The 24,447-nt window shown below is 39.5% G+C and overlaps 2 protein-coding genes across 2 annotated transcripts in view; one reads left to right on the forward strand and one right to left on the reverse strand.

Moving 5' to 3' along the window:
• The window catches only part of ches1 (checkpoint suppressor 1), a 103,658-nt gene that overhangs the window by 40,984 nt on the left and 38,227 nt on the right, over positions 1-24,447 (reverse strand). The window contains exon 2 of the mRNA XM_088324853.1: positions 20,302-20,892. Coding sequence (XP_088180979.1) covers positions 20,302-20,874 — 573 coding nt within the window. The 5' untranslated portion in view covers positions 20,875-20,892. The remainder of the gene's footprint in view (positions 1-20,301; positions 20,893-24,447) is intronic.
• LOC148346297 (insulin-like receptor) lies at positions 13,353-14,680 on the forward strand. The gene is made up of 2 exons (XM_088325585.1): positions 13,353-13,516; positions 13,598-14,680. The coding sequence occupies exon 2, from the start codon at positions 13,607-13,609 to the stop codon at positions 14,264-14,266; it is 660 nt and encodes a 219-aa protein (XP_088181711.1). The 5' UTR covers positions 13,353-13,516; positions 13,598-13,606; the 3' UTR covers positions 14,267-14,680.

Consider the following 24,447-nt stretch of genomic DNA (forward strand, 5'->3'; position numbering starts at 1 on the left):
TAGCGACTTGGCTGCAGGCTATTGCTATAGTAAGTTGCTAGGTGTCAAATAAAATGATAACATTTCACATTAAAACATTTTTAAGGAAAACAACCACCATTTCCTTCCTCTTCTAACATGCTTTTCAAAACGAATCATCATGACCTCTCAACAATATCGTATTCATCATGGTTGGTAACACTATATGTTTCCTTCGCTTAGAAAAAAACGCTTCTAATTCCATAAATCTCTACGCGCGGCGTTAATGGCCGACGTTGAAAAGTACGTAATATGGATAATCCGCCGTTTATCTGTACACCGTGTTTACAGTGAGTAAGAATAGATCCCTGCAATGCTTAATCGGGCTTAAAAGCGCCCATCATTTTTTTTTCTCGCTTTTATGCCGCGGACGCACAAACTATCACGGGTGCTCGTAACACGCTATATCGCTAAGTCTTTTTTTTTTTTTTATGTTCGTGACAAGCTAGCAAAACCAACCAAGACCTGCCATGGTCGGAGAGAACGGCCCCGGATTATGATGTCGGGCTTTTATGGATGATTTTATAGATGTCAAGCTAGCTAGCGGAACTAGCGTGCATTATTTTGTAGACGGTGGTCGTTGTATCGGGGAAAGGTATCGTATACGATCCAGAAAAATCGGTACGGCATTGTGTGCCGATCACTTGTTCACAAAGTACTACTTCATCGAATTGAGTTTATGTATTGAAATACTCCATGAGGAGTTTGGAGAAACTTTAGGGTGTCATTTTTGCTATTTGGCAGAGTCATTCACATCTAGAGTGACCGAGCTGATTGGAACTAAAAGACTGTGATCCGAAGAGAGTAGATTGTCTTTCTTGGAAAGCTGCTGAGTTAGCAGAACCAAACACACAGCTTTTTGGGGGAAGTTTTCACATCTGGGGTAACCTTTCCGATTGCCTTTAAATGATGGTGTCGATATTTGGTGTTCTGCTGGACTGGGAGAGTGGAATGTCTTCCTGGAAAAAAAATCGGAGTCAGCCAAACCAAAAGTGCTGAGTTGACTTGTTTCGGGATTTTTTTCACATACAGGTCAACCCTTCAACTGTCTGCAAGACATTGTGTTGAAATTAAATAATGTTCTGGCCTGAATCATTAATACACTAGTTATGAAATGCAAAAAAGTTACACCCACGGAGCAGCAGTAATTTTGTAGTATTATTGTAGTATCTATGTAGTATTTTTTTCTTTCAAAATTGAAGAAACATAACATATTAGGTCCTTTTTAGGCACTAAATTTGCCACTGAGTTTTGTAGTTATTTTGCAGCATATATGTAATAATTTTGCAGTGTATGTATGTAGTATTTTTCTAGTATTTCTGTAGTATTTTTCTATTATTTCTGTAATATTTTGTAGTATTACTGTAGTATTTCTGTAGAAGTATTTATTGTACTGTAGTATTAGTATTTTTGTAGCATTTCTTTTCACTTCTTTTTCTTTTCAGAATTAAAGCAAAATGAAGCATTAGGTCCATGTTTTTAAGCACTAAATTTGATAGTTTTCAATTAATTTTGTAGTATTTTTGTAGTATCTATGTAGTATTTGTTTCTTTCAAAATTCAAGAAAAATAATATATTAGGTCCTTTTTAGGCGCTAAATTTTCTATTTAGTTTTGTAGTTATTTTGCAGTATATATGTAATAATTTTGCAGTGTACGTATGTAGTATTTTTCTAGTATTTTTCTAATACGTCTGTAATATTTTGTAGTATTACTGTAGAAGTATTTTTTTGTACTGTAGTATTAGTATTTTTGTAGCATTTCTTTTCACTTCTTTTTCTTTTCAGAATTAAAGCAAAATAAAGCATTAGGTCCCTGTTTTTAAGCACTGAATTTGATAGTTTTCAATTAGTTTTGTAGTATTTTTGTGATATTTCTGTAGCTGTGTTTTTGTAGTAGACACACAAAGGGACAATATGACAAAGCCGGCTCAGAAATAGTTGTTATTAGTAATAACGTAATTACAATTATACAGTATATTGTCATAATATTTTCATTTAGCGGCCCAGATTGAAAAGCCTTATGGGCCGCATATGGCCAAGGGAGCCGCAGTTTGTTCACCCCAGCCTTAAGGTGATGTCATGAAATGATATTTGTGGAGGTGGAGATGAAAATGACAGCGGCCTATTTGTTCCGGTGAGTGTATTTCTGGGTCATATCCGGGCAGATGACGAGACGGGGACTCATGTAGATATCTGCATGTATATTTATTTAGAAATGGTAATGAGAAAAACTGGATGGGTCTCCAGACCTGGGCTCCTGGCCAAATTTTGGAACCCAACGCAACTTCAAAAAAGATTTTTTTTCCAAAAGAAAAAGTCACGGAAGAGGAAAATGTCTTAAAAACGTCAACAGCAATCGTGTAATTTCTCAGCAGGTAGCGTCTGCAGAGATACGTCCCGGTTTTGTCGGCGAGGCGGTGCCGCAGCACGTGCTCCTTTCTCGCACGCGTGCCGGCTCCTGAGTTTGCATTTTGCCATTGTTTGTGTGTCGGGTTTGAAGGGTTAATTAGTTTGCTGTCGTGCCGGCAAAGACGGGAAAGGGCGTCCTTGCCAAAAGCGCACCTCGTTCCCTTAAAGCATCTGTCCATGGAGGAAGAAAAGCCACTCAATGAATAATAAATCAAAAGAAAAAAATACGTGTAAAAAAAGGAATCAAAAAATGAAGGGAATATTTATATTAAAACACAAAACAACAAATATATCTAAATAAATGCAAATACTGACATTAAAAACTAAAAATAGAAGAAAAAAAATTATTGGTTTTGTTATTATTACCGTATTTTCCGCACTATAGGGCGCACCGGGTTATAGGGCGCACCCCCAAAAAATAGTTTTTGGTCCAATATCTTCCATAGATAAGGCGCACCGGATTATAAGGCGCTACAATGGGAACGTCGACAAAACAGTCAGATGATTCAGTCCAACTTATTACCCCCTTAACATTCCCAAAGCTTGCAAAGAAGCAAATACGTGTCGTAGACACGTGCGGATGCGGTGTCCGTACGATGTCACTCAAATGCATCATTTCAAATATCATTCGGAAGGTTGAAGTCTTGGGATTCAAGAAATGCCAAACATTTCTATGTTTCTATTTTCTTTTTCGCTCGCGACTTTACTGTGCATATGACAATAAACACTTGGAATTGAGTTTAATTCACTCAACTCATCACAGCAACATCAAGATCGTTCTAAAACAAGATACCGGGAAAATATAAAGCCGCATAGCTCACCTAAGTTCTCACGTTCAATAATGATACGCAATCATGGTCTTCTTACAACCGTTAGTGAAGTAAATCCAGGAGAGTAAATTATTTGCAAATACAGACTAATAAAACACGTTTCTTTATGGTGTACTTTAGCAAGCTTGCTAAGCTTGCTACGCCATTGCTAAACTCGGCCAATTGCAGGGTTTGTTTTGGCCATCTAGCCTATTGGAGGCTCTGAATAACTTCAGCCAATAGCGATCGATTTAACTGATGATTGACACATCTTTTTCGGCCAATTGCAGGGTTTGTTTTGGCCATCTAGCCAATCCGAGGCTCCGAATAACTTCAGCCAATAGTGATCGATTCAAATGATGATTGACACATTGGTTAGCCAATGAAACGCCGGTATATAAATCCCAGCATACACCGCGGACTTGCTACGCCATTGCTAAACTCGGCCGATTGCAGGGTTTGTTTTGGCCATCTAGCCAATCCGAGGCTCCGAATAACTTCAGCCAATAGTGATCGATTCAAATGATGATTGACACATTGGTTAGCCAATGAAACGCCGGTATATAAATCCCAGCATACACCGCGGACTACTCCACGTTCGGGGTAAAATCGAGTCGGCGGCTGTTGAGTAAGTTGCGAGACCTTGCGAATTTAATATTGAGCCATATATAAGGCGCACTGTGTTATAAGGCGCATGGTCAGCTTTTGAAAAAAATTAAAACTTTTAGGTGCGCCTTATAGTGCGGAAAATACGGTATATGTATTTTTTTTTATATTTTCCCGGTAATTTTTAATATAACATTTTAGGTTCTGCAAAATACATTACGGTAGATTAAAAAAAAACAGCAATTATTTTACATTTAATTGTTCAATAAATACAAAAACATTAAACATTAAAAATAAACTATGAATAAAATAAATTAAAAAAAAACAGCCAACAAAATGTATGTAATCAAATACATATTATTCAGGAAAAAAACTGAAAAAAATATATATACGTACATATCCATATATAATACTTTAAAAATTTGGGAAAATAAAGAATTGTGTAAAAAATGAATTAAGGCCAAATCAAAATTAAAAAGCAATAAATAAATAGATATAGACATTCCAAACTAGAAATACTAAGTTACGACAGGGTTTTTGTTTTCAGTGATTATGCTTTTATTTCATATTTCTCCAATAATTTTTAATTTGGCGTTTTTGGCCCTTTATTCCTATGCAAAGTACATTCAATAATATAAATTATGAAATACTTTCAACTATTTAATAAATATAAAAAAATTGAAGAACAAAACATATGAACAAAATACTAATAAAATTCGCAGCCCAAAGAAACTACCAAATTATAATAATAATAATAATAATGCATTTTATTTAAAAGCGCCTTTCAGGCCACCCAAGGACACTGTACAAACAATGAAAGAAAAAAAAAATACAATTTAAAAAGTTGTAAACGAAATAATAAATAAAAACAAGACATAAAATCATAAAAACATAAGAAATGGAGAAGCTATGTGTTGTAGGCAGTCCTGAACAGGTGTGTTTTTAGACGGGACTTAAAAGTGGAGAGAGGTGTGCAGTTTTGGAGGTCCGGAGGTAGATTGTTCCAAAGCTTGGGAGCAGCGCGACTGAAGGCTCTGGCTCCCATGGTGCTCAGATGGGCAGGGGGCACTGACAGTCGGAGGGAGGACGAGGATCTGAGGGAGCGAGTGGGGACGTGCACCTGGAGAAGGTCGGACAGGTAAGGAGGAGCCAGGTTGTGAATGGCCATATATGTATATAAGATGAGTTTGTAGCTGATGCGATGCTGAACAGGAAGCCAGTGTAGCTGTTGGAGAACGGGGGTGATGTGCTGCTGGGAAGATGTTTTTGTGATGATGCGAGCAGAGGCGTTTTGAACCAGCTGAATTTTATGGAGGGACTTTTGGGGAAGGCCGAAGAGGAGAGCATTGCAGTAGTCAAGGCGGGATGTGACAAGACTGTGGACGAGAATAGCAGTAGTGTGGGGGGTGAGGGAAGGGCGGAGTCTGGTAATATTGCGGAGGTGGAAATAAGCAGTGCGGGTGATGGTGTTGATATGTGAGTGGAAGGTAAGCATGCTATCCAGGATGACACCCAGACTCTTGACCTGGGGGGAGGGGGACACTAAGGAGCTGTCGATGTTGAGAGAGAAGTTGTTTACTTTGGATAAAGTGGATTTGGTGCCAAGAAGGAGGAATTCTGTTTTATTGGCATTTAATTTAAGAAAGTTTGTTGTGAACCATGTTTTAAGTTCGGAAAGGCAAGAGGTGAGGGAGGGAGGTGGGAGTATGGAGTTTGGTTTGCAGGAGAGGTAGAGTTGGGTGTCATCAGCAAAGCAGTGAAAGTGGATATTAAATTTGCGGAGGATATGACCAAGAGGCAAGAGGTAGACGATGAAGAGAAGAGGACCTAAGACAGATCCCTGGGGTACACCTGTGGTGACTAGGGAGGGCTTTGAGGTGAAGGATTTCAGCTGGACAAACTGAGTGCGGCCAGTGAGATAGGAATGGAACCAACTGAGGGGAGTATGGGTGAGACCAATGGAGGAGAGTCTATTGAGGAGGATAGGGTGAGAGATTGTGTCGAAGGCGGCGCTCAAGTCTAGGAGGATGAGGATGGAGACTAAACCGGAGTCAGATGCTATGAGGAGATCATTTACAATACGGATTAGGGCAGTCTCTGTGCTGTGGCGGGGGCGGAAACCAGACTGAAAGGGCTCATAGAGAGAGTGGAGGGACAGGTGCGAGTGGAGTTGAGCAGCAACAGTTTTTTCAAGGATTTTTGAAATAAATGGAAGGTTGGAGATGGGGCGGAGGTTGTCGAAGTCGTTGGGGTCAGCACCATGTTTTTTAAGTGTAGGAGTAACAGCAGCGGTTTTGAAAAGTGATGGGACAATACCAGAAGAGAGTGAGGAGTGAATAATGGCAGATATGAGAGGAAGCAGGGAAGGGAGGCAGGATTTAACAAGGGATGAAGGGAGGGGATCGAGCTGGCAAGTGGTGGGCTTGGATTTGAGTATGAGGTTGGATAATTCAGCAGTCGTGGGTGGAGCAAAACTGGAGAAGAAGTGACAAGGAGAAGGAAATTCAGATGGGCAGGGAGCAGACAGGTTTTGATGGAGTTGGTGATGAATCTTAAGGATTTTGTGATTGAAGTACTCCATTATGGAGTTGCAGGTTGCTGTGGAGTACAGGTGGAGGGGGAGAGAATTTGGTGGCTGGAGGATTTTGTTCATGACAGAGAAGAGAGTTCTTGAATTTCCTTCGTTGGAAAGGATGAGGCCGGAGTAGTAGCTGGATTTGGTTTGTGCAATTTGGTCCTTGTATTTAGCAGTATGGGTAGTGTACATGTCCTTATGGATGGTGATGGATTTAAACTCTAAAGATGTTATTCTACTATTGCACAAGCTTCTTTGCATACAATGCGCCTTTCTTGCTTGTGTTTGAAGAAGGAGGAAACAGGATAACACCTTATTTGCGGCCAGATAAGGGACCTGTCTGACCGCAGGCACGCCTAGTTTTTGTTTGCTATGGATAACATGTTATCGTATAAACAGGTCTCAACTGTTTGTTTTGATTACTCCCCTTCCCTTAGCAGAGGAGACCTTATGTAAATTAGGGCCTTCCGAACACAATAAATAGACAAGGAGCATAAGAATATTTCAGAGTATCCAGTAGACTGCCAATGGGTAGACTATGGATATTTCTCACTTGCAAGTAAGTTATACTCACGATTCTCTGTGTCTTTTTTGTATATAGGTTTTGTACATCTGTTGGGTTAAACCTGACATTTATTTGGTCCTTCGAGAGCCGGATTCCAACAAACCTGACGATCCCAGCGTGTGAGTAAAGATCCAGGCAAGTCTGTGGCCACAGCATTAAGACCCTTTTCGGGACTGGTCCTTTTCCTTACAAGTTGGGATCCGAAGGTTGACGGAAAGTCCAAGGACTCAGAGAACTGTGAGTAAAACTTTTATTTTAAAAAGGAATGCATGTGACTAAAAGGGTATGAGTGTGAAGAATTCAAAACAGAGTTAAGAAAATAAATCCTAACAATCCTAGGCACTATTAGGTAAAAGAGAAACGTGGCCAGTAAGACTTAAGACACAGTCTTAAGTAAGAGGGAAAGGGGTTCCTCTCCGTTTCAAAAAAGAACTCAAGGGAAGTTCTTTAAGAGGGCAAGGGTTCCTCTAAGTAAAAGGGCAAGGGTTCCTCTCTGTTTAAAAAGAACTCAAGGGAAGTTCTTTGTTCTTCAAAAAGAGTGAAAGTGAGTGTGAAAGAAAATACTATTACCACTAGGTAATTGTATTTTATACCAAAGCAACAGGGAATAAATGGTGAGCCTTTGTGGATGCCTGTATGCAAGAAAATTCCACCTGCATAGGTTGAAGTGAATTTTACCACAAAAGGTTATTTATCACCATCCTGTTGAAAGAGAAACTCAGTGTTAGAATACACTAGGTATTAAAAACCACTGAGTCCAAATTTAGTTCTAAAAATGGGAAAGGGGCAAAGTAATGCAAAACAGAAAAATATAACTTTAATGGGAAGTTGTCCACAGCAGGCATTAGAGAACTGCAACAAAAAATAAGAAACAAATGCAAACAGAAAAATAATAAGATGAGAAAAGAAGGTTATGAACAGACACAAGTCTGGATAAAAATAGCAAGACAGGAGAGAGAGGATGTAGAGGAATTCATAACGCAGATAGAAAATCTAAGGCGATCTTATCATCTAAACGGAATGGAAGTACAGCAAGTTTGGATGACACAATTAGGGCCAGATTGGTTCCACGTAAAGGTAGCATACTCTCCAACTAATGACGCTAACCATCCCGTGATACTTGCACCCGAATCTGAACGATTGACACAACAGGTGACCCCTCTCCTAGAAAGAATCAGAACTAAATACAGGAAAAGAGCAAATTACAATGAAATAGGGAGATGTAAACAAAAACCAGATGAGCCATTTGATGAATACAGAGTAAGAATGGAAAAGGTGTTTAGGGCACATAGTGGGTTAGAACCTGGTGATGGAGCTGACGAGGGCCCCTATAAACGACAATTAAAAAATGCATTGCACTCAGGCTCCTTACCAGAGATTAGTGGATGGGTAAATCGCCACTATATAAGCATGAATGGAGGAACACTTGCAGAATACATAAATCATGCCCTCCATGCTGAGAAAGTGATCAAAAGTAAGAAAGGGGAGAAGAAGCCATCAACAATTTTCTACCAAGAAGATGAAGGAACCACAGTGTTTTTTCAACAATCTAGAGGTAGAGGCAGAGGTTTTGGATCACGTGCAAGCAATAAACCTAGAACCTGTTGGTCTTGTGGGAAGGAAGGGCATATTGCTATAAATTGCGGAGGCAACTCTTCCCCACAAGACTATCAGAGTGCATGACTAGGCCCGGAACCAGGACCAAAGCCTGAAATGAAATTTGAGATAGAGATAAAGCTAAAGGATGGAAATGAGGAAGAGGAAGAATATCTTTTCAAAACTCGCCATGAGAAATTTGAAGAACAGGTTTTAAACTTAGAAAGCATACTGTATAGAGAGAAAATAAGAAACCTAAGTCACCAAATTTTGTTAAATTTATTAGATGTTTGATTGTTTGGGCCCTGTGTATGTCTTATGTTATATGTTTGTCTGTCTTACTTGTCAAAAAGAAAGCTAAACGCTAAAAAAGTACGTTTTCAAAAGAGCTGAGATTGTTTAAAGAGTGATATTTAAGAAGAATTGATAGAACAGATTAAAGGAGTTGGAAAAAGTATTTTTTTTTTTTTTGAGGAATAGGTGTTCACCATAAGGGTGTTTAACACAGGCACCGTGGGCCACAGATGGTTCTGGAGATTTTCTTGCGGTCCGAATTTTTTAGTTGAAAATTGATAAATTAAAAACTGAGAAATTTAGGAAAAAAAAAATGACTGAGTTATTTTAGATGCGTTAATTCAAGATAATGACAGAATAATACAGAAAAAGATAAGATATTCCTGTTTTCAGTACAAAAATTGGTAAAATAAGGACTGGGAAGACTAGGAAAAAATCTAATTGAGTGAATTGGAATAAATTAATTTGAGATAAAGGCATTTTTATACAAAAAGTATTGAAAAAGCGTTAATAAATAATTTATTTTCAATGAATATGGAGGAAAAATGTATTGAGTGGAATACAAATGAGTAATATAACTTGTTGCACATCAATATATGTGATTTTCACATTAAATAAGTGAAAAATAGTAGATTTAATTGGTTTGAAGGAAAAAATTAAAATTAAGTGAGATGATTAAACGTCATTTTCGCATTAAACTAGTGAGCTAAAAAGCTATTGTGAGAGAGCGTGTAAGGAAGGAATGTTATGTTGAGAATGGATTGTTGGCAGAACAGGTAGGGAAGCTACAATACAGAAAGATGAGAGTAAGTAAAAGAAGGTATAAAGGGAAAAGAAAATAAATATTAAGAAAAGGAGCATAAAAAAAAAGAAAGAGAAACAAAGGGGAAAGTTAATTAAATATCAAAAAAGATAATTGGTTGAAAATTAAGTGAGACTAACCGTAATACCATAGATTGGGACAAATAACTTTACTTTTTCAACATTGAATTGTGTTAAGTCTAGATGACTAAAAGCAAATGGGTGAGAGTGAAGCACATTATAGAGTGCTTTTGGAGGTCTTCGTTGACTTGAAAAGCGCTGTATGAATGCAGACCATTTACCATTTATAACATTACTTTTATAGAAAAGCTACAAATATAGAATAAAATTATTTCAAGGGGATGAATATCTAATTAAATGCTAATAAACATGGACATAATATGTTGTTTTGCTTTAGAAGAAGAAGAAAGAAATACCACAATATTTATACACAAATAATATTACAGAGGAGAAAATGTACGGTATTGGGTAGCAACAGGCCTTAACGCATGGTTCAGCGATTATACTGGTCTTTCCAGAAAGTCATTATTCTGGACTATAATAGTAAACTCAGGAGTACATCTGAAAAAAAAGAAGGAATGACACATTTACTTTACTAAGGAACAGCAGGAGCTACTAAAACAAATTCCTAATAAACTATGGTCCCAGGGACCCACAGATGTAGGACTAGTAAAAGGAGCACAACCTATAATAATAAGACCCAAAACAGAACATCGGCCCAGAATAAAACAATATCCTCTAAAACCAGATGCAATGGAAGGAATAGAACCAGTAATAGAAGATCTAAAGAAGGCGGGAGTACTAATTGAATGTGCTGAGTCACCCGTAAACACACCGATATTTCCTGTAAATGAGGCACCCCCATCAACATGATGGACAATTGTTCAGGATTTGATAGCAGTAAATAATACAGTGATCCAAAGGTCCCTGTTTGGTGGATCCACACACGCTATTGAACTCACTGAAACCAAAGGCCAAGTATTTCACAGTGGTATATATATAAGCAACGCATTCTTCTCAGTACCAATGCATAAAGACAATCAATTTTGGTTTGCATTTACGTTTAAAGGGAAAATATATACCTACACCTCAAGGGTATTGTGAAAGTCCAAGAATTTACTCTCAAGTAAGTTTCGAGCCTCTAAATAAGAGCGAACTATTAACTTGTGTAGATGATATATTAGTAGAACCAGGAAAAGAAAAATAATATTGCATACTAAGAGCAGGAAATCTGAGTCATTTCAAATAATCAAAATTTTGAAATGAGTTTGAAAATAACGACTTATTAACACAGGAAAAGAAATCGTGAGATTGGAAATTAAATTTTCTGTTTTAATCATTAATGAAATGTGCTTTGTTCTTAAAAGGAAAAAAAAGACACACAAGTATTAATTCAGATAAGGTCATGTTTATTTGTATAGCTCTTAATCTCTAAGGATATTAAGGGGCTGCAAAGAGAAAAGACTATTGCAAACCGAAGATTATGATAATAATATAATATAATACAAAGCGAGTTGATAAGGCAATTTATTAGTGACAAGTATATGTTGTTTTATATTGAATCAATGAGAAAAGATAGTTGATTATGATTGAAGAGAGAGGAAATGACAATTAAAAAAAAGATTTGACGTTGAGTTCCATTTGGCATTTTTGAGATTTTTGATATTTAGGCAGTGTGATAGTTTGGAATTTTGATGAGATTAGCGCTAAGGACAATATCCCCTAGGAGGACAACTGATAAAAAGTCTTTCAAGAGAAGGTGAAATAAGCCACGCTTAATTTTTAAGTATAAGCATGTTACAATTAACAAATGATTAATAAATACGTAACAAATGCTGACTTATAGTTAAAAAGAAACAATTTCTATGGAAGGAGTGTTTTCAGAAGATAACGAGAAACTGATTGAGCCTGAGTAGGTAGGATCATAGGAATTTAAAAATAGCAGATTAATTATCTTGAGACAGATCATGAGAATTTAAAAATATATCTGCATGGATAAAAAATAATGTTTACATGGTCATTTAACTTAAAGAAGAAAGGAAACAAAACGTGAACAAAAGAAAAAAAGGCTAAAATAACAGAGAAAGTATTGTTTCGTAGGAAAGAAAGATGAAACAGGAAAAAGGAGGACAGGCTATGCTATAGTAACACATGATAAAGTATTAAAGGCAGAAGCATTAACCCAACATTGTTCAGCTCAAGCTGCAGAATTAGTGATCCTAACAGAAGCCTGCAAACTTATGAAAGAACAACAACAACAATATACACAGATAGCCAGTATGCCTATGCAACAACTCACACGTTTGCACAACACTGGAAAAATAGAGGTATGATAACATCAACAGGAAAACCAGTGACACATGCAAAACTGCTAACAGAACTATTACAAGCAGTGCAGCTGCCAAAACAGTTAGCTATATGTAAATGTGTGGCCCACACACCAGAAACGAACCCAGTTTCAAAGGGCAATGCATTTGCAGATAAAATAGCAAAACAAGCTGCACAACGAGAAATAACAGTTCTAAGTCTAACAGAAAATGCCTTAAAAAACAAAATACTACAAGAAATGCAACAACAATCGCCTAAACCAGAGCAAGAACTCTGGAAAAGGAAAGGAGCACACCTAAAAGATGGAATCTGTAAATGACAAGAAGATAAACCAATCCTACAAAAAAAAATCTATACAAATGGGCAGAAATATTGAGACAAGGGAAGATATGTCTCAACAGGAGGGATATAGTAGGATTGATAAACCAGATATTGATAACCTATGGTTTTAACTCCTATAAAAAAAATAATGATAAAATAAAAAATTGTAGTACATGTTTGATATGTGCAAAGCACAATGCTCAGGGTAATCTAAGACCAAAGAGAGTTTCCAAAGATAGAGAACTGTAATTAATCACCTTTTATGGACTTTATAGAACTTAACAATAGTGAAGGGAAAAAGTTATGTTTAATGATAATTGGTTCATTCTCAAAATGGATAGAGCTTTTTCCTACAAAACACCCAGATGCGCTAACAGTAGCTAAAGCATTATGCCAAGACATAATTCCATGTTATGGGATTCCAGAAAAGATATAGTGATAATGGTTCACATTTTGTAAATCAAAAAATTAACTAAAATGAGCATTTCATATAGACCTAAAAGATCACTGTGCTTATCACCCACAAAGTGCAGGGTTGGTATAAAAAAAAGAAAAAAAAAAGAATGGAACTATAAAAAAACAGACTTAGGAAGTGTATGGAAGAAACCAAAAGACCATGGACTAAATATCTAGAATTAGTAAAACTGTATATTAACATCACCAGTACAAATGTGCTAACACCATATGAAGTAATATTTGGTGAATTACCATTCTTTAAAAATATGTGGGAAACTGATGATGAAAGTACTCTGGTTGATTACATGAGAAAAATGTTGCAGCACCAGAAGCAACTGGCGGATCGTAATGATAACGATGATACACTTTTTATGTCTCCATAGGAAAGCCAATTAGTTGAACCAGGTGATTGGGTTCTGATAAAAAGCAGTAAAGATTGCAGAAAAACACATGAGCTCATTTGACACACTGTAAGAAAGTAATTAAGCATGAGTAAAACAACTGTTTCGATGTTTCTATTTTAGCATACACTTTGATTGTTCTTAGGCGTCATTGTAATAGCACTGTGGTACCTACTGGAGAGCTGTTATTCCTCAACAAAACTTTCAGAGGAAGTCTGGCTACAAAGGGGGCTGCAATTATAGTTTGCAGTCGTCTCAAACCAGTGAAGATTGTCCACAACTCTGGAAGTGTTAGGAGGAATTGCATATCTGCAGGTAGAATGCTAACAGGTAGAATGGTAGCGGTAGGCGAATTGATAGTAGCAATTATAGCAACGTTTTTATTGTTATTTGAAGAAAACCTTAATGTGCAAAAGAGAAGAAGAAAAAGTAAAAGAACTCTCAGGAAGACAACTGGGATGGCGTTCCCCAGGTTTCTCCAAGAACCCCACGGGCGCTGAGATGCTTTTGCACCCGGCAGTGGTGAAGCCATATTTGACACTCCTTGCTGAGAGCTCCAACCCTGCAACTCTGGAGGGCGCTGCAGGGTCACTTCAAAACCTCTCACTGGAAGTTTGCGGCATACAACCGTGCTGCAGTGTGGTAGGAAAAAGAACTTTCCATCCTGGTGGAGTTGCTGCGAATGGACAACGATTAATGTGTCCCAGCCGTTGCAAGCACGCCTGCACCGAAAAAGGCGAATGCTGCCACCGCCAATGTCTGGGCAGCTGCACGCACGCAAACAGCGACACGGCATGCGCCGCCTGCCTGCATTATTACCACGAAGGCCGCTGCGTGCCCGACTGCCCGCCCGGCACTTTCAAGTTCGAGGGCTGGCGCTGCATCACCATGGACCTTTGCTCACAAGTTCACCTGCCCAGCGACGTTCACTTCGTCATCCACGAGGGCGAGTGCATGCCCGACTGCCCCTCCGGGTCCGCACCAACGAGAGTAATCGGATGCTGTGCAGCGCCTGCAACGGCCTATGCGACAAAATCTGCTCCACCTCCGTCATCGACTCGGTGAACGCCGCTCAGTCCCTCAAGGACTGCACCGTCATTGCCGACCGTGCCCAAAGAACCCCGTGCCTACGCAAATTCATCCATGAAACTGCTGGTCAAATGGTCGCCGCCTCTTTTTCCCAACGGCAACCTAACCTACTACCTCGTCAGATGGCAGCGGCAGCCAGGACACAGAGAGCTATACCTGCACAATTACAACTCCAAAGAGCTGAAGATCCCGATCCGGATCCCTGCCACGGGATTTAGCGACATGGAGGAGATCAGCAAGCCCACCAAGTCGGAATTGTCCGGGGCCAAGAAGGGTCCTTGCTGCGTTTGCCCAAAGACCCCAGAGGAGAAGGACCGGGAGAAGGATGACCGCGTCTTTCTCAAGCTCTTTGAGAACTTCCTCCACAACGCCATTTTTTTTTGCAAAGACCTCAAGATCGTCGTCGCCGGGACCTTTTTGGCCTGGCAAATGCCACTTCCTTACATTTTCCAGATCTTTTTTCAGAAGTTTTTGACTACGGTGAATCAGACGACAAAGTTTAACCTCTAAGTGTAACATGAGTACCATAACATGATTCTGTAACTGAAAATCGAGAGAAGAAGTTATTGGATGACAAAGAGAAATAGTGCAAAGTGAATAAACAGGAGGGAAATGATGGATTTAAACTCTAAAGATGTTATTCTACTATTGCACAAGCTTCTTTGCATACAATGCGCCTTTCTTGCTTGTGTTTGAAGAAGGAGGAAACAGGATAACACCTTATTTGCGGCCAGATAAGGGACCTGTCTGACCGCAGGCACGCCTAGTTTTTGTTTGCTATGGATAACATGTTATCGTATAAACAGGTCTCAACTGTTTGTTTTGATTACTCCCCTTCCCTTAGCAGAGGAGACCTTATGTAAATTAGGGCCTTCCGAACACAATAAATAGACAAGGAGCATAAGAATATTTCAGAGTATCCAGTAGACTGCCAATGGGTAGACTATGGATATTTCTCACTTGCAAGTAAGTTATACTCACGATTCTCTGTGTCTTTTTTGTATATAGGTTTTGTACATCTGTTGGGTTAAACCTGACAGATGGTGAGGCCGGTTTTCTTATAGAGTCGCTCAAGTTGGCGGTTCTTTGATTTCATTGACCGAAGAGCGGGTGTAAACCAGGGGGCAGATGTGGAGAATGAGGCAGTCCTGGTTTTCAGGGGGGCAAGAGAATTTAGAATATATGTGAGGCTGGTATTGTAGTACCACCAAATTAATTATGTCCAATCAAATAAATACAATACAGTACAGAACTGAATCAAAGAAATATGAATATTTGAAAAATGGAATCAAACACTTGAAGAAAAATAAAAAAAGGAAAAAACAAATATATAGAAATCGATATCAAATAAGACATTCAAAACTAAAAATAGTAAAACATATTCCCTCTTTTGTTTTTATTTTCAGTATGTAATATCAAATTGTTTATTAAATACAAAAATGTTAAACGTAAAAAATGAACTTTAAATGAAATTTAAAAAAAACTGCACAAAAAATTCAACATATTCAAATTATTATTATACATAGAAAAACGAATAAAATATGATTTAAAAAATACTAAAACAGATTCAAAATTAAAAAATCCGGAAAAAAAATCCTCAAAATAATGAAGACAAAAATTAAATACAAAAAACAATTAATTTATTGAAATCAAAAAAGATATATATATATATATATATATATATATGAGGATAAGCGGTACGGTTAATGAGATGATATATATATATATATATAGTGGGACCTCGCGGGTTCAGAGCTTCGCGGGTCAAAAAAATAATAATAATAAAATAAAATAATAAAAAAAATATATATTTTATTTATTATTTATTTATTCATTTTTTTAAGCATTTTTGAAGGGGCGTCGCTACTTCGTGGTTCCACGTTCGCGGGTTCAGAGCTTTGCAGGTCTAAAAAAGAGTAATAATAAAATAAAATAATTTAAAAAATAATAATATATATATTTTTTTTAAAGCGTTTTTGAAGGGGCGCCGCTACTTCGCAGATTTTCAGTTTTTGCGGGTGATTTTGGTCCCCATTAACTGGGTCTAAAAAAATAATAATAAAAAAAAAAGTATTTTTTTTTTTTATTTTTTTTGAAGGGGCGCCGCTACTTCGCGGATTTTCACTTATCGCGGGTGGTTTTGGTCCCCATTAACCGCGATAATCGAGGTCTTACTGTATATATATATATATATATATATATATATATATATATATATATACATATATATATATACACACACAGTAAGACCTCGGTTATCGCGGTTACTGTATATATATATACATATATATATATATATATATATATATATATATATATATATATATATATATATCTCATCTCATTAGCCGTACCGCTTATCCTCAGTAGGGTCGCGGGGGGGCTGGAGCCCATCCCAGCAATCATCGGGCAGTGGGCAGGGGACACCCTGAACTGGTTGCCAGCCAATCGCAGGGCACACAGGGACAGACAACTCATTCGCTCATTCACACCTAGGGACAATTTGGACCGGCCAATTCACCTGAAATGCATGTCTTTGGAATGTGGGAGGAAACCGGAGTGCCCGGAGGAAACCCACACAAGCACGGGGAGAACATACAAACTCCGCACAGAAAGTCTGGAGCTGGATTTGAACCCACGACAGGTTCCCATGACATGAACTGTGCCGCACAAGCGCTAACCACTGCGCCGCCGTGCTGCCTCGTATATATATATATATATATATATATATATATATATATATATACATATATACAGTGGGGCAGCACGGCGGCGCAGTGGTTAGCGCTTGTGCGGCACAGTTCATGTCATGGGAACCTGTCGTGGGTTCAAATCCAGCCCCAGACTTTCTGTGCGGAGTTTGTATGTTCTCCCCGTGCTTGCGTGGGTTTCCTCCGGGCACTCCGGTTTCCTCCCACATTCCAAAGACATGCATTTCAGGTGAATTGGCCGGTCCAAATTGTCCCTAGGTGTGAATGAGCGAATGAGTTGTCTGTCCCTGTGTGCCCTGCGATTGGCTGGCAACCAGTTCAGGGTGTCCCCTGCCCACTGCCCGATGATTGCTGGGATGGGCTCCAGCCCCCCGCGACCCTACTGAGGATAAGCGGTACGGCTAATGAGATGAGATGAGATGAGATATATATACAGTATATATATATACGGACACTGCCATAAAAGGTATTTGCCTCCTTCCTGATTCCTATGTTTTTTGCAGATTTGAAGCAGATTTGAGACAATTTTTCAAAGAAATGTGGGCCAAAATTACTCCACAGCATTGTGATTACTAACTACGAATGACTAAAGGTGGCACAACTCCATATTAGGTTCAGGGGGCGATTACTTTTTCACATAGGGCCAGATAGGTTTGATTTTTTATGTGCCTTAATAAATCACATTTCAAAAGTGCAACTTGTATTTCCTTAGGTGTGACATTGAAATGGGTTTGATGATCTGAAACCTTCCTGAGTGATAAATATGCAAAAAACAAAAACATCAGAAAGGGGAAATACGTTTTCACGGCACTGTATGTACACAAATATAAATATAGATCTTTTTCATTTTTCAATCGGATCCTTTCTTTTCAGTCTTTGAGTCTTGTAAGCATCCCCCACCCCGCATATTTTCAGTGGAATGCCCGAGTCGCCGAATCGGTTTTCCCCGTTGCTACAGCAAAGGCATACTTGGATGTCAACGGCAACCCTGTTGCCATGGCGATATGTATACACGGGGAACCGGCGCCCTTATAGTCATGGGCCGAAGACACCGTCCTCCCTATACACTCGATTATCTCCGACATGTAAAACAGGCGTACATCTCGGCTGTTGACTCCCCCCCATGTTATGAAATCATCGGCTATTAATTGAGCGCTAATCGAGGGAAGGATTTTTTTTAAAACCCCCGTAAAAGACGGTAGCAGACTTCAATCGAAAGCGGAAAATGCCGTTCCCATCGGGGAAAACGTCGAGGAGAACTAAACTAGCGAGATGGAGATCATCAAGTATTGATAGAGTCGGATCTGCTACGGCTGGAGACAAAATGCGTTGAATTCTCTGCAAATATTCTCTGTGATGAAAGTTGTGAGACGGCGGATAATGGCCTCCATTGTGGGATGAAAAATAGATGATCTGGATTATTTCAACCTCCAGCATCTGGAAGATGACGTTGATTACATTTTTATGACAACAAGAATGTTTAATACTGAAATACAGCATCTTTGCAGGAAAAGGCGCACTCAAAATCCCAAAAAGGGCCCGAGCTTTGAAAGTGCGCCCTACAACCTGGTGCACTTCATGTACCTCAGAAAATGGTGGATAAGATTGGAAATGCAAACAGTATTTTACAGCCTTGTTCCAAGAATAATTTCTTTCTCATGCCATGAGGCTCTTTAACTCCACCCGGGGGAGTAAAAGCCCGTATTAAACCCCACCCCCACATTTGCATATTATCCTGTTTATATTAAAGTGTGTATTTTGCGTAGCAGTATTTAAATACTCTATATCAACACGTTATATTGGGTATTTTTCTATTCCATATATTTTATTTTATTATTGTATTTTTTAACGCAAGGATACTGCTGGAAGTATGAATTTCCCTACGGGGATGAATAAAGGATCTATCTATCTATCTATTTTAGGTGTGTATTACTAACCGAGGTTTTACAGCATACATCCAATTTTGAACAATGCTTGATCTCTGAATGATTCAATGTTGATCTAAATGACTAACGATGATAAATGGAATCCACCTGTGTGTATTGAAGTCTCTGTGTGAATCCACCTGCACTGCGATAGTCTCAGAGGTCTGTTTAAAGCGCAGAGAGCATCATGAAGAACGAGGAACACACCAGGCAGGTCTGAGATACTGTTGTGGAGAAGTTTAAAGTTGGATTTGGATACAAAAAGATTTCCCAAGCTTTAAACATCCCAAGGAGCACTGTGCTGGGGGAGTACTCCGCTATTTAATATTTAGGCGGACTACTACTTATTGTTTTTGCTTTTTTCTATCTTTTTCTCTTTTTTCCTTTTATTCTTCTTTTGTTTCTTTTTCTTTCAGTCGTTCTGTGCACAACACAATTTCTGTTAATATATCGATTAAAGCAACAAAAAAAACGAAGAGCAGGTTCGATTCCCGGCTCCTTCGTGTTATATGTCGAAGTGTCCTTGGGCAAGACACCCGAATCCCTAATGCCCCCAATAAGCAGGTGCGCCTTGCATGGCTGACTCCCTATTGGTGTGTGAGTGTGTGTGTGAATGGGTAGGTGTGAAGCACATTGTAAAGCGCTTTGGGAGGTCTTCATTGACTTGAAAAGCGCTATAGAAATGCAGACCATTTACCATTAATGGATAATCATCGCTGGCTCAAATCGCAATACATAGTCTGCAACGGGATCCGAACCCAGGTCGTAGGGGTGAGGGCGCAAACACTTTACCACTAGACCAGGGTTCGGGAACCTATGGCCCACGAGCGATATACGGCTGTTTTCATGAGTACGTATGGTTTGGAGACAAAATTGGTTTCATTGAAATTTTCTCCATGCCTATTGTAGTGCATGCTAAGTCGAGCAACGCTGAGATCAATCACGGTACTGTCTGATATATATAAGGCACAATTTTAACTAGAGTTTACAGTCAAGTGTCAAACCACAAAAAACATATACAGGAATCCTTTAAATGGAAGCTTATTAAATAATCCATGTTCACTGTTGAGACACCTTATGATGAAAACCCAGAGAACAAACTCTAAATACGCCAAAACGCCAGCAGAGCACCTGGAGCAATTTGATTGGGTAAGCGGTAAGGGATGGGCTGAGCTATGCAAAGAGCAAAAGCACTCCCTCCTGACTCTTACTCTGCGCTGTCTGCGTCATAGATAAATACGTCGGGATCCTCGTTTGCAGAATTTGGTCGCACCTTGAAACCAAAATTAGCTTTAACACTAAAGTATCTCCGGGAGGAAGACAAATAGAACGATAGATAGAATAATAGATAGAGCAAAATCTCAGTCAGCCTTACCTGACTCCTGTCCTTATCCACTTTCTTGAAGCACTTATTCAGGGATAGATTGTGCCGCACCGAGTTCTTCCAACCAGTAGGGGCACTAGCAAAGTAAGGGAAGTGCTCCAGAATCCATCCGTAGATGTCCTTGACGGGCAGCCGCTTGTTGGGCGCGTCCTCGATGGCCATAAAGATCAAGCAGCTAAAGGAGTAAGGCGGCTTGCGATTGGCTCCCGCCGCCAGCTCGTAGGCCGAGTGGGCGTCGCCCAGCAGGGGGTCGTCCGGGCAGGGCGAGGCCGAGGAGGGCGAGCGGGCCCCCCGTTGCCCGTCCGGGTCCAGCAGGGGCGAGACGCTGCGCAGACCCGAATGACTGAAACTGTTGAGGAGGTCGGTGCTCTCGTGGAGCCAGGACAGGCTGGTCAGTTCTTCGTCCTCGGCTTTGGAGAAGGATGCCGACAAGGACAGGGAGAGGTCGGCCGACTCCGCCTCCGAGGCGTCGCCTTGGCGATAGGGCGGGCTCATGCCCTGAGAAGCGCTGGCTCCGCTGCTGGGGCTTTGGGCCTTCTTACTGGGGGGCATGGTGGGTCCCATCCAGCCCGGGCCTCACTCCTGGAAAGAAAAAATACGATCACTAAGGCTGAACCGATGAGTCGACGATGTGGAAAAACAAATCGATCATAGAAATGGAATTCATTATCAACTATTCTCGCAAGACATGTTTTTCCAGCAGATTGAAGATTCTCTACATGAATATACCGTATTTCCCAGAATATATGGCTAAACCCAGAGGTGAAATTGAAAATGCATACAGCAGTAATAGGTATGCATTTATACACAAGGTTTTGTGGTATACTACCATATTTGAGCAATGTTTGACCAATCACCAATGATTACAGATTAAAATCACAAAACACTGTTTGCAACAGGAATCCAACTCGGGTGGTGAAGGTGAAAAAGCCTACTTTCCATTAGATGACCCATGGTACCGATGACATCAGAATAGACATTATACCTTATATGAGGGGTGTCAAACTCATTTTAACTCAGGGGCCACACGATAGAACAAACAATTCTCCCGGGGGTCGGACTAGTAGATTAAAGAAAAAGAAAAAGAGAGATAAAGATATAAGAGAAAGAGGGAGGGACAAAAACATAAAGAGAGAGAGAGAGGGAGAGGGAGGGAGAAACAAAAGATAAAAAGTCGTGAGAGAGGGGGAAAAGAAAGGGAGAGGAAGAAAGAAATCCAAAGAGAAATAGAAAGACAGAAGGAGAGAAAAGAGAAAAGAAAGCGCGAAGGGTATGAAGAGAGAAAGAGAAAAGAAAAAAGGAAGTTAGAACAAAAGAGGTTAAAAGACACAGAGAGCGAAAGAGACAAAGAGCAACAAAGGAAGCGAAAAAGAGATAGGGAGTGTAAGAGACAGAGACAGAGTGGGAGAAAAGGGGTGGAAAAGAAAGAGAGAGAGAGAAAGAGAGAGAGAGAGAGAGAAACATAATTAAATACAAGTACCTGTCTTTGTGAGAGGCACCTGGCTTTGGCAACATCAAGTTGACATATTTCAACCTGCGGCTTGTTTTTCTCTTGCGCTTCTCTGACTGTTGTCTCGCAGGCCGGATTCAATCCCTTGGCTGGCCTGATCTGGCCCGCGGGCCGCATGTTTGACACCTGTGCCTTATATCATTATCACGCCATTTTTACTCACAGTGCCAGAAACAGTTGATTGCATCGTGTCAAGATCCAGAACAGGATCAGGACCCAAACGTGTGACGTTCTCACACCAGCCTTTTATTTTACGGAAAATGGGGAGTCGTGCACGTTAGGCAGCAGTCTGGTCTGAAATGATAGGAAGCCAGAAGCCAACGAGATCGATATCAACTGCACGAGTAGATATCGGACAGATGGGGTCGATACTGGACAGGATTGATAATGAAACAGGATATCGAAAATAAACAGGACAAATTAGACTGGAACAAAAACTGGAGAGAATAATAAACAGGACAAAAATAGACGGGAACGAAACTAGAAACCGATATCAAACAGGACAAAAATACCGGACAGGGAATACCGACAGGAAAAAAAGACAATGTCAGAACCCACGTCTTGCAGGGCAGAGGTTCGTTGACGGACAGACAAAGGAAGAGCGAGCCCACTGAGCTTAAAAAGACGAAGAGCCAATTGGGCGCCCTGGCAACCATGACACATCGTGCATGCAAGCTCTTTTATGTGTGTACATATATATTAGTAAATCCCTAAATTTTGGAAAAACAGGTAATCAGGTGGAGACACTGTTTAACCTATCATGATGCTTTATGCATATCAGCTGGCCAACAATAGAAGTGCACTCAGCGCCTTGCTCAAGGGCACCTTTTCTTCTGGATTTGTCATGGGTTGTTAAAAGCTTCACGACTACAATCGAAGGAGACGTATTGTATCAGGTCCGATACCAGTCCATGCAGTATTGTGTGTGTCAGGTCTGGTATTTCAGTTTTTCCTCACTACCCAGTTATAATTACCGTATTTTCCGCACTATAAGGCGCACCGGGCTATAGGGCGCACCCCCAAAAAATAGTTTTTGGTCCTATATTTTCCATACATAAGGCGCACCGAATTATAAGGCGCTACAATGGGAACGTTGACAAAACAGTCAGTTCAGTCCAACTTATTACCCCCTTAACATTCCCAAAGCTTGCAAAGAAGCAAATACGTGTCTCAGACATGTACGGAAACAGTGTCTGTACGATGTCACCAATCACTCAAATGCATCGTTCCAAATATCATTCGGAAGGTTAAAGTCTTGGGATTCAAGAAATGCCAAACATTTCTTAGTTTCCATTTTATTTTTTCCTGGCAACTGTGTGGACAGCAAAGTAAGAATTTTATTGTGCAGGGAAACGGGCTTCTTTACTGTGCATATGACAATAAACACTTTGAATTGAATTTAGTTTAAAAATAGACGCATAGCTCACCTAAGTTCTCTTGCAGCCATCACGTTCAATAATGATACGTAACCATGGTCTTCTTACAACCGTGAGTGTAGTAAATCCAGGAGAGTAAAATATTTACAAATACAGAATAGTAAAAAATGTTTTCTCTATGCCGTAGTGCAACCCAACGTGTGATTCACATTCATCTTTTTCGGCCAATTGCAGGCTTTGTTGCGCCCCTTTAGCCTATGCGAGCCTGTCAATGATAAAAAGGATCCGCCCCCTTTACCTCCGAATAGCCAATAGTGACTGATTCAAATGATGATTGACACATTGGTTAGGAAATGAAACGCCGGTATATAAATCCCAGCATACACCGCGGACGATTTCGCCTTCGGGGGAAAATCAAGTCGGCGGCTGCTTGCCTTAGTTGCAAGACTTTGCGACTTAATATTGATCCATATATAAGGCGCACTGTATTATAAGGCGCGTGGTCAGCTTTTGAAAATAATAAAGGCTTTTAGGTGCGCCTTATAGTGCGGAAAATACGGTAAATATTTTACAAATCTGTACATCATTTTTCAATGTCAAATTAACAATTTAAACCCAGAGTTAAAGCTTAGAACCTGCTTCAACACAAAAAGTCGAGAGTCATAACTCTAAATTTATTTTAACACAAATGGTTAAGAGTTAAAGCTTTAAATCCAAATTAACTCAAATTTTAAAGCAAAGTTAAAACTTTAAATGTAAAGCAGAGTCAAAGCTTTAAATCTGCTTCAACGTAAATTGTCAACTAAATGCTATAAATTTAAATTACCAAGAAAGTTAAAACTAAGTTAAGGCTTTAAATATCCCTTAAATCAGGGGTCAGCAACCCAAAATGTTAAAAGAGCCATACTGGACCAACAAAAAAACCCCAAATATGTCTAAGAAATCCTTAAAAGGAAGAAAAAACATAATGAACTATAACTATATTCATTGGAAAATAATATCTCTGTCATGTAGGTCCACCTACAGAATCCATATATTTTTCCATTATCAAACATTTTTGAAAATGCGCCAGGGAGCCACTCGGGAGAGCCAAAGAGTCACATGCGGTTCCACAGCCGCTGTTTGCTGATCCCTGCCTCAAATCAAATCTACATCAGAGTTAATGCTTTAAATGTGCTCTGACACAAATGTTCACGAAGAGTTAAAGGTTTAACTCTGAAAAATGTAAAGCTATCGCAAATAAAAACTTTG

This window comes from Urocampus carinirostris, chromosome 20, assembly GCF_059441175.1.
Source record: "Urocampus carinirostris isolate Australia breed hairy pipefish chromosome 20, RoL_Ucar_1.0, whole genome shotgun sequence".
In the NCBI taxonomy this organism is placed as follows: Eukaryota; Metazoa; Chordata; class Actinopteri; order Syngnathiformes; family Syngnathidae; genus Urocampus; species Urocampus carinirostris.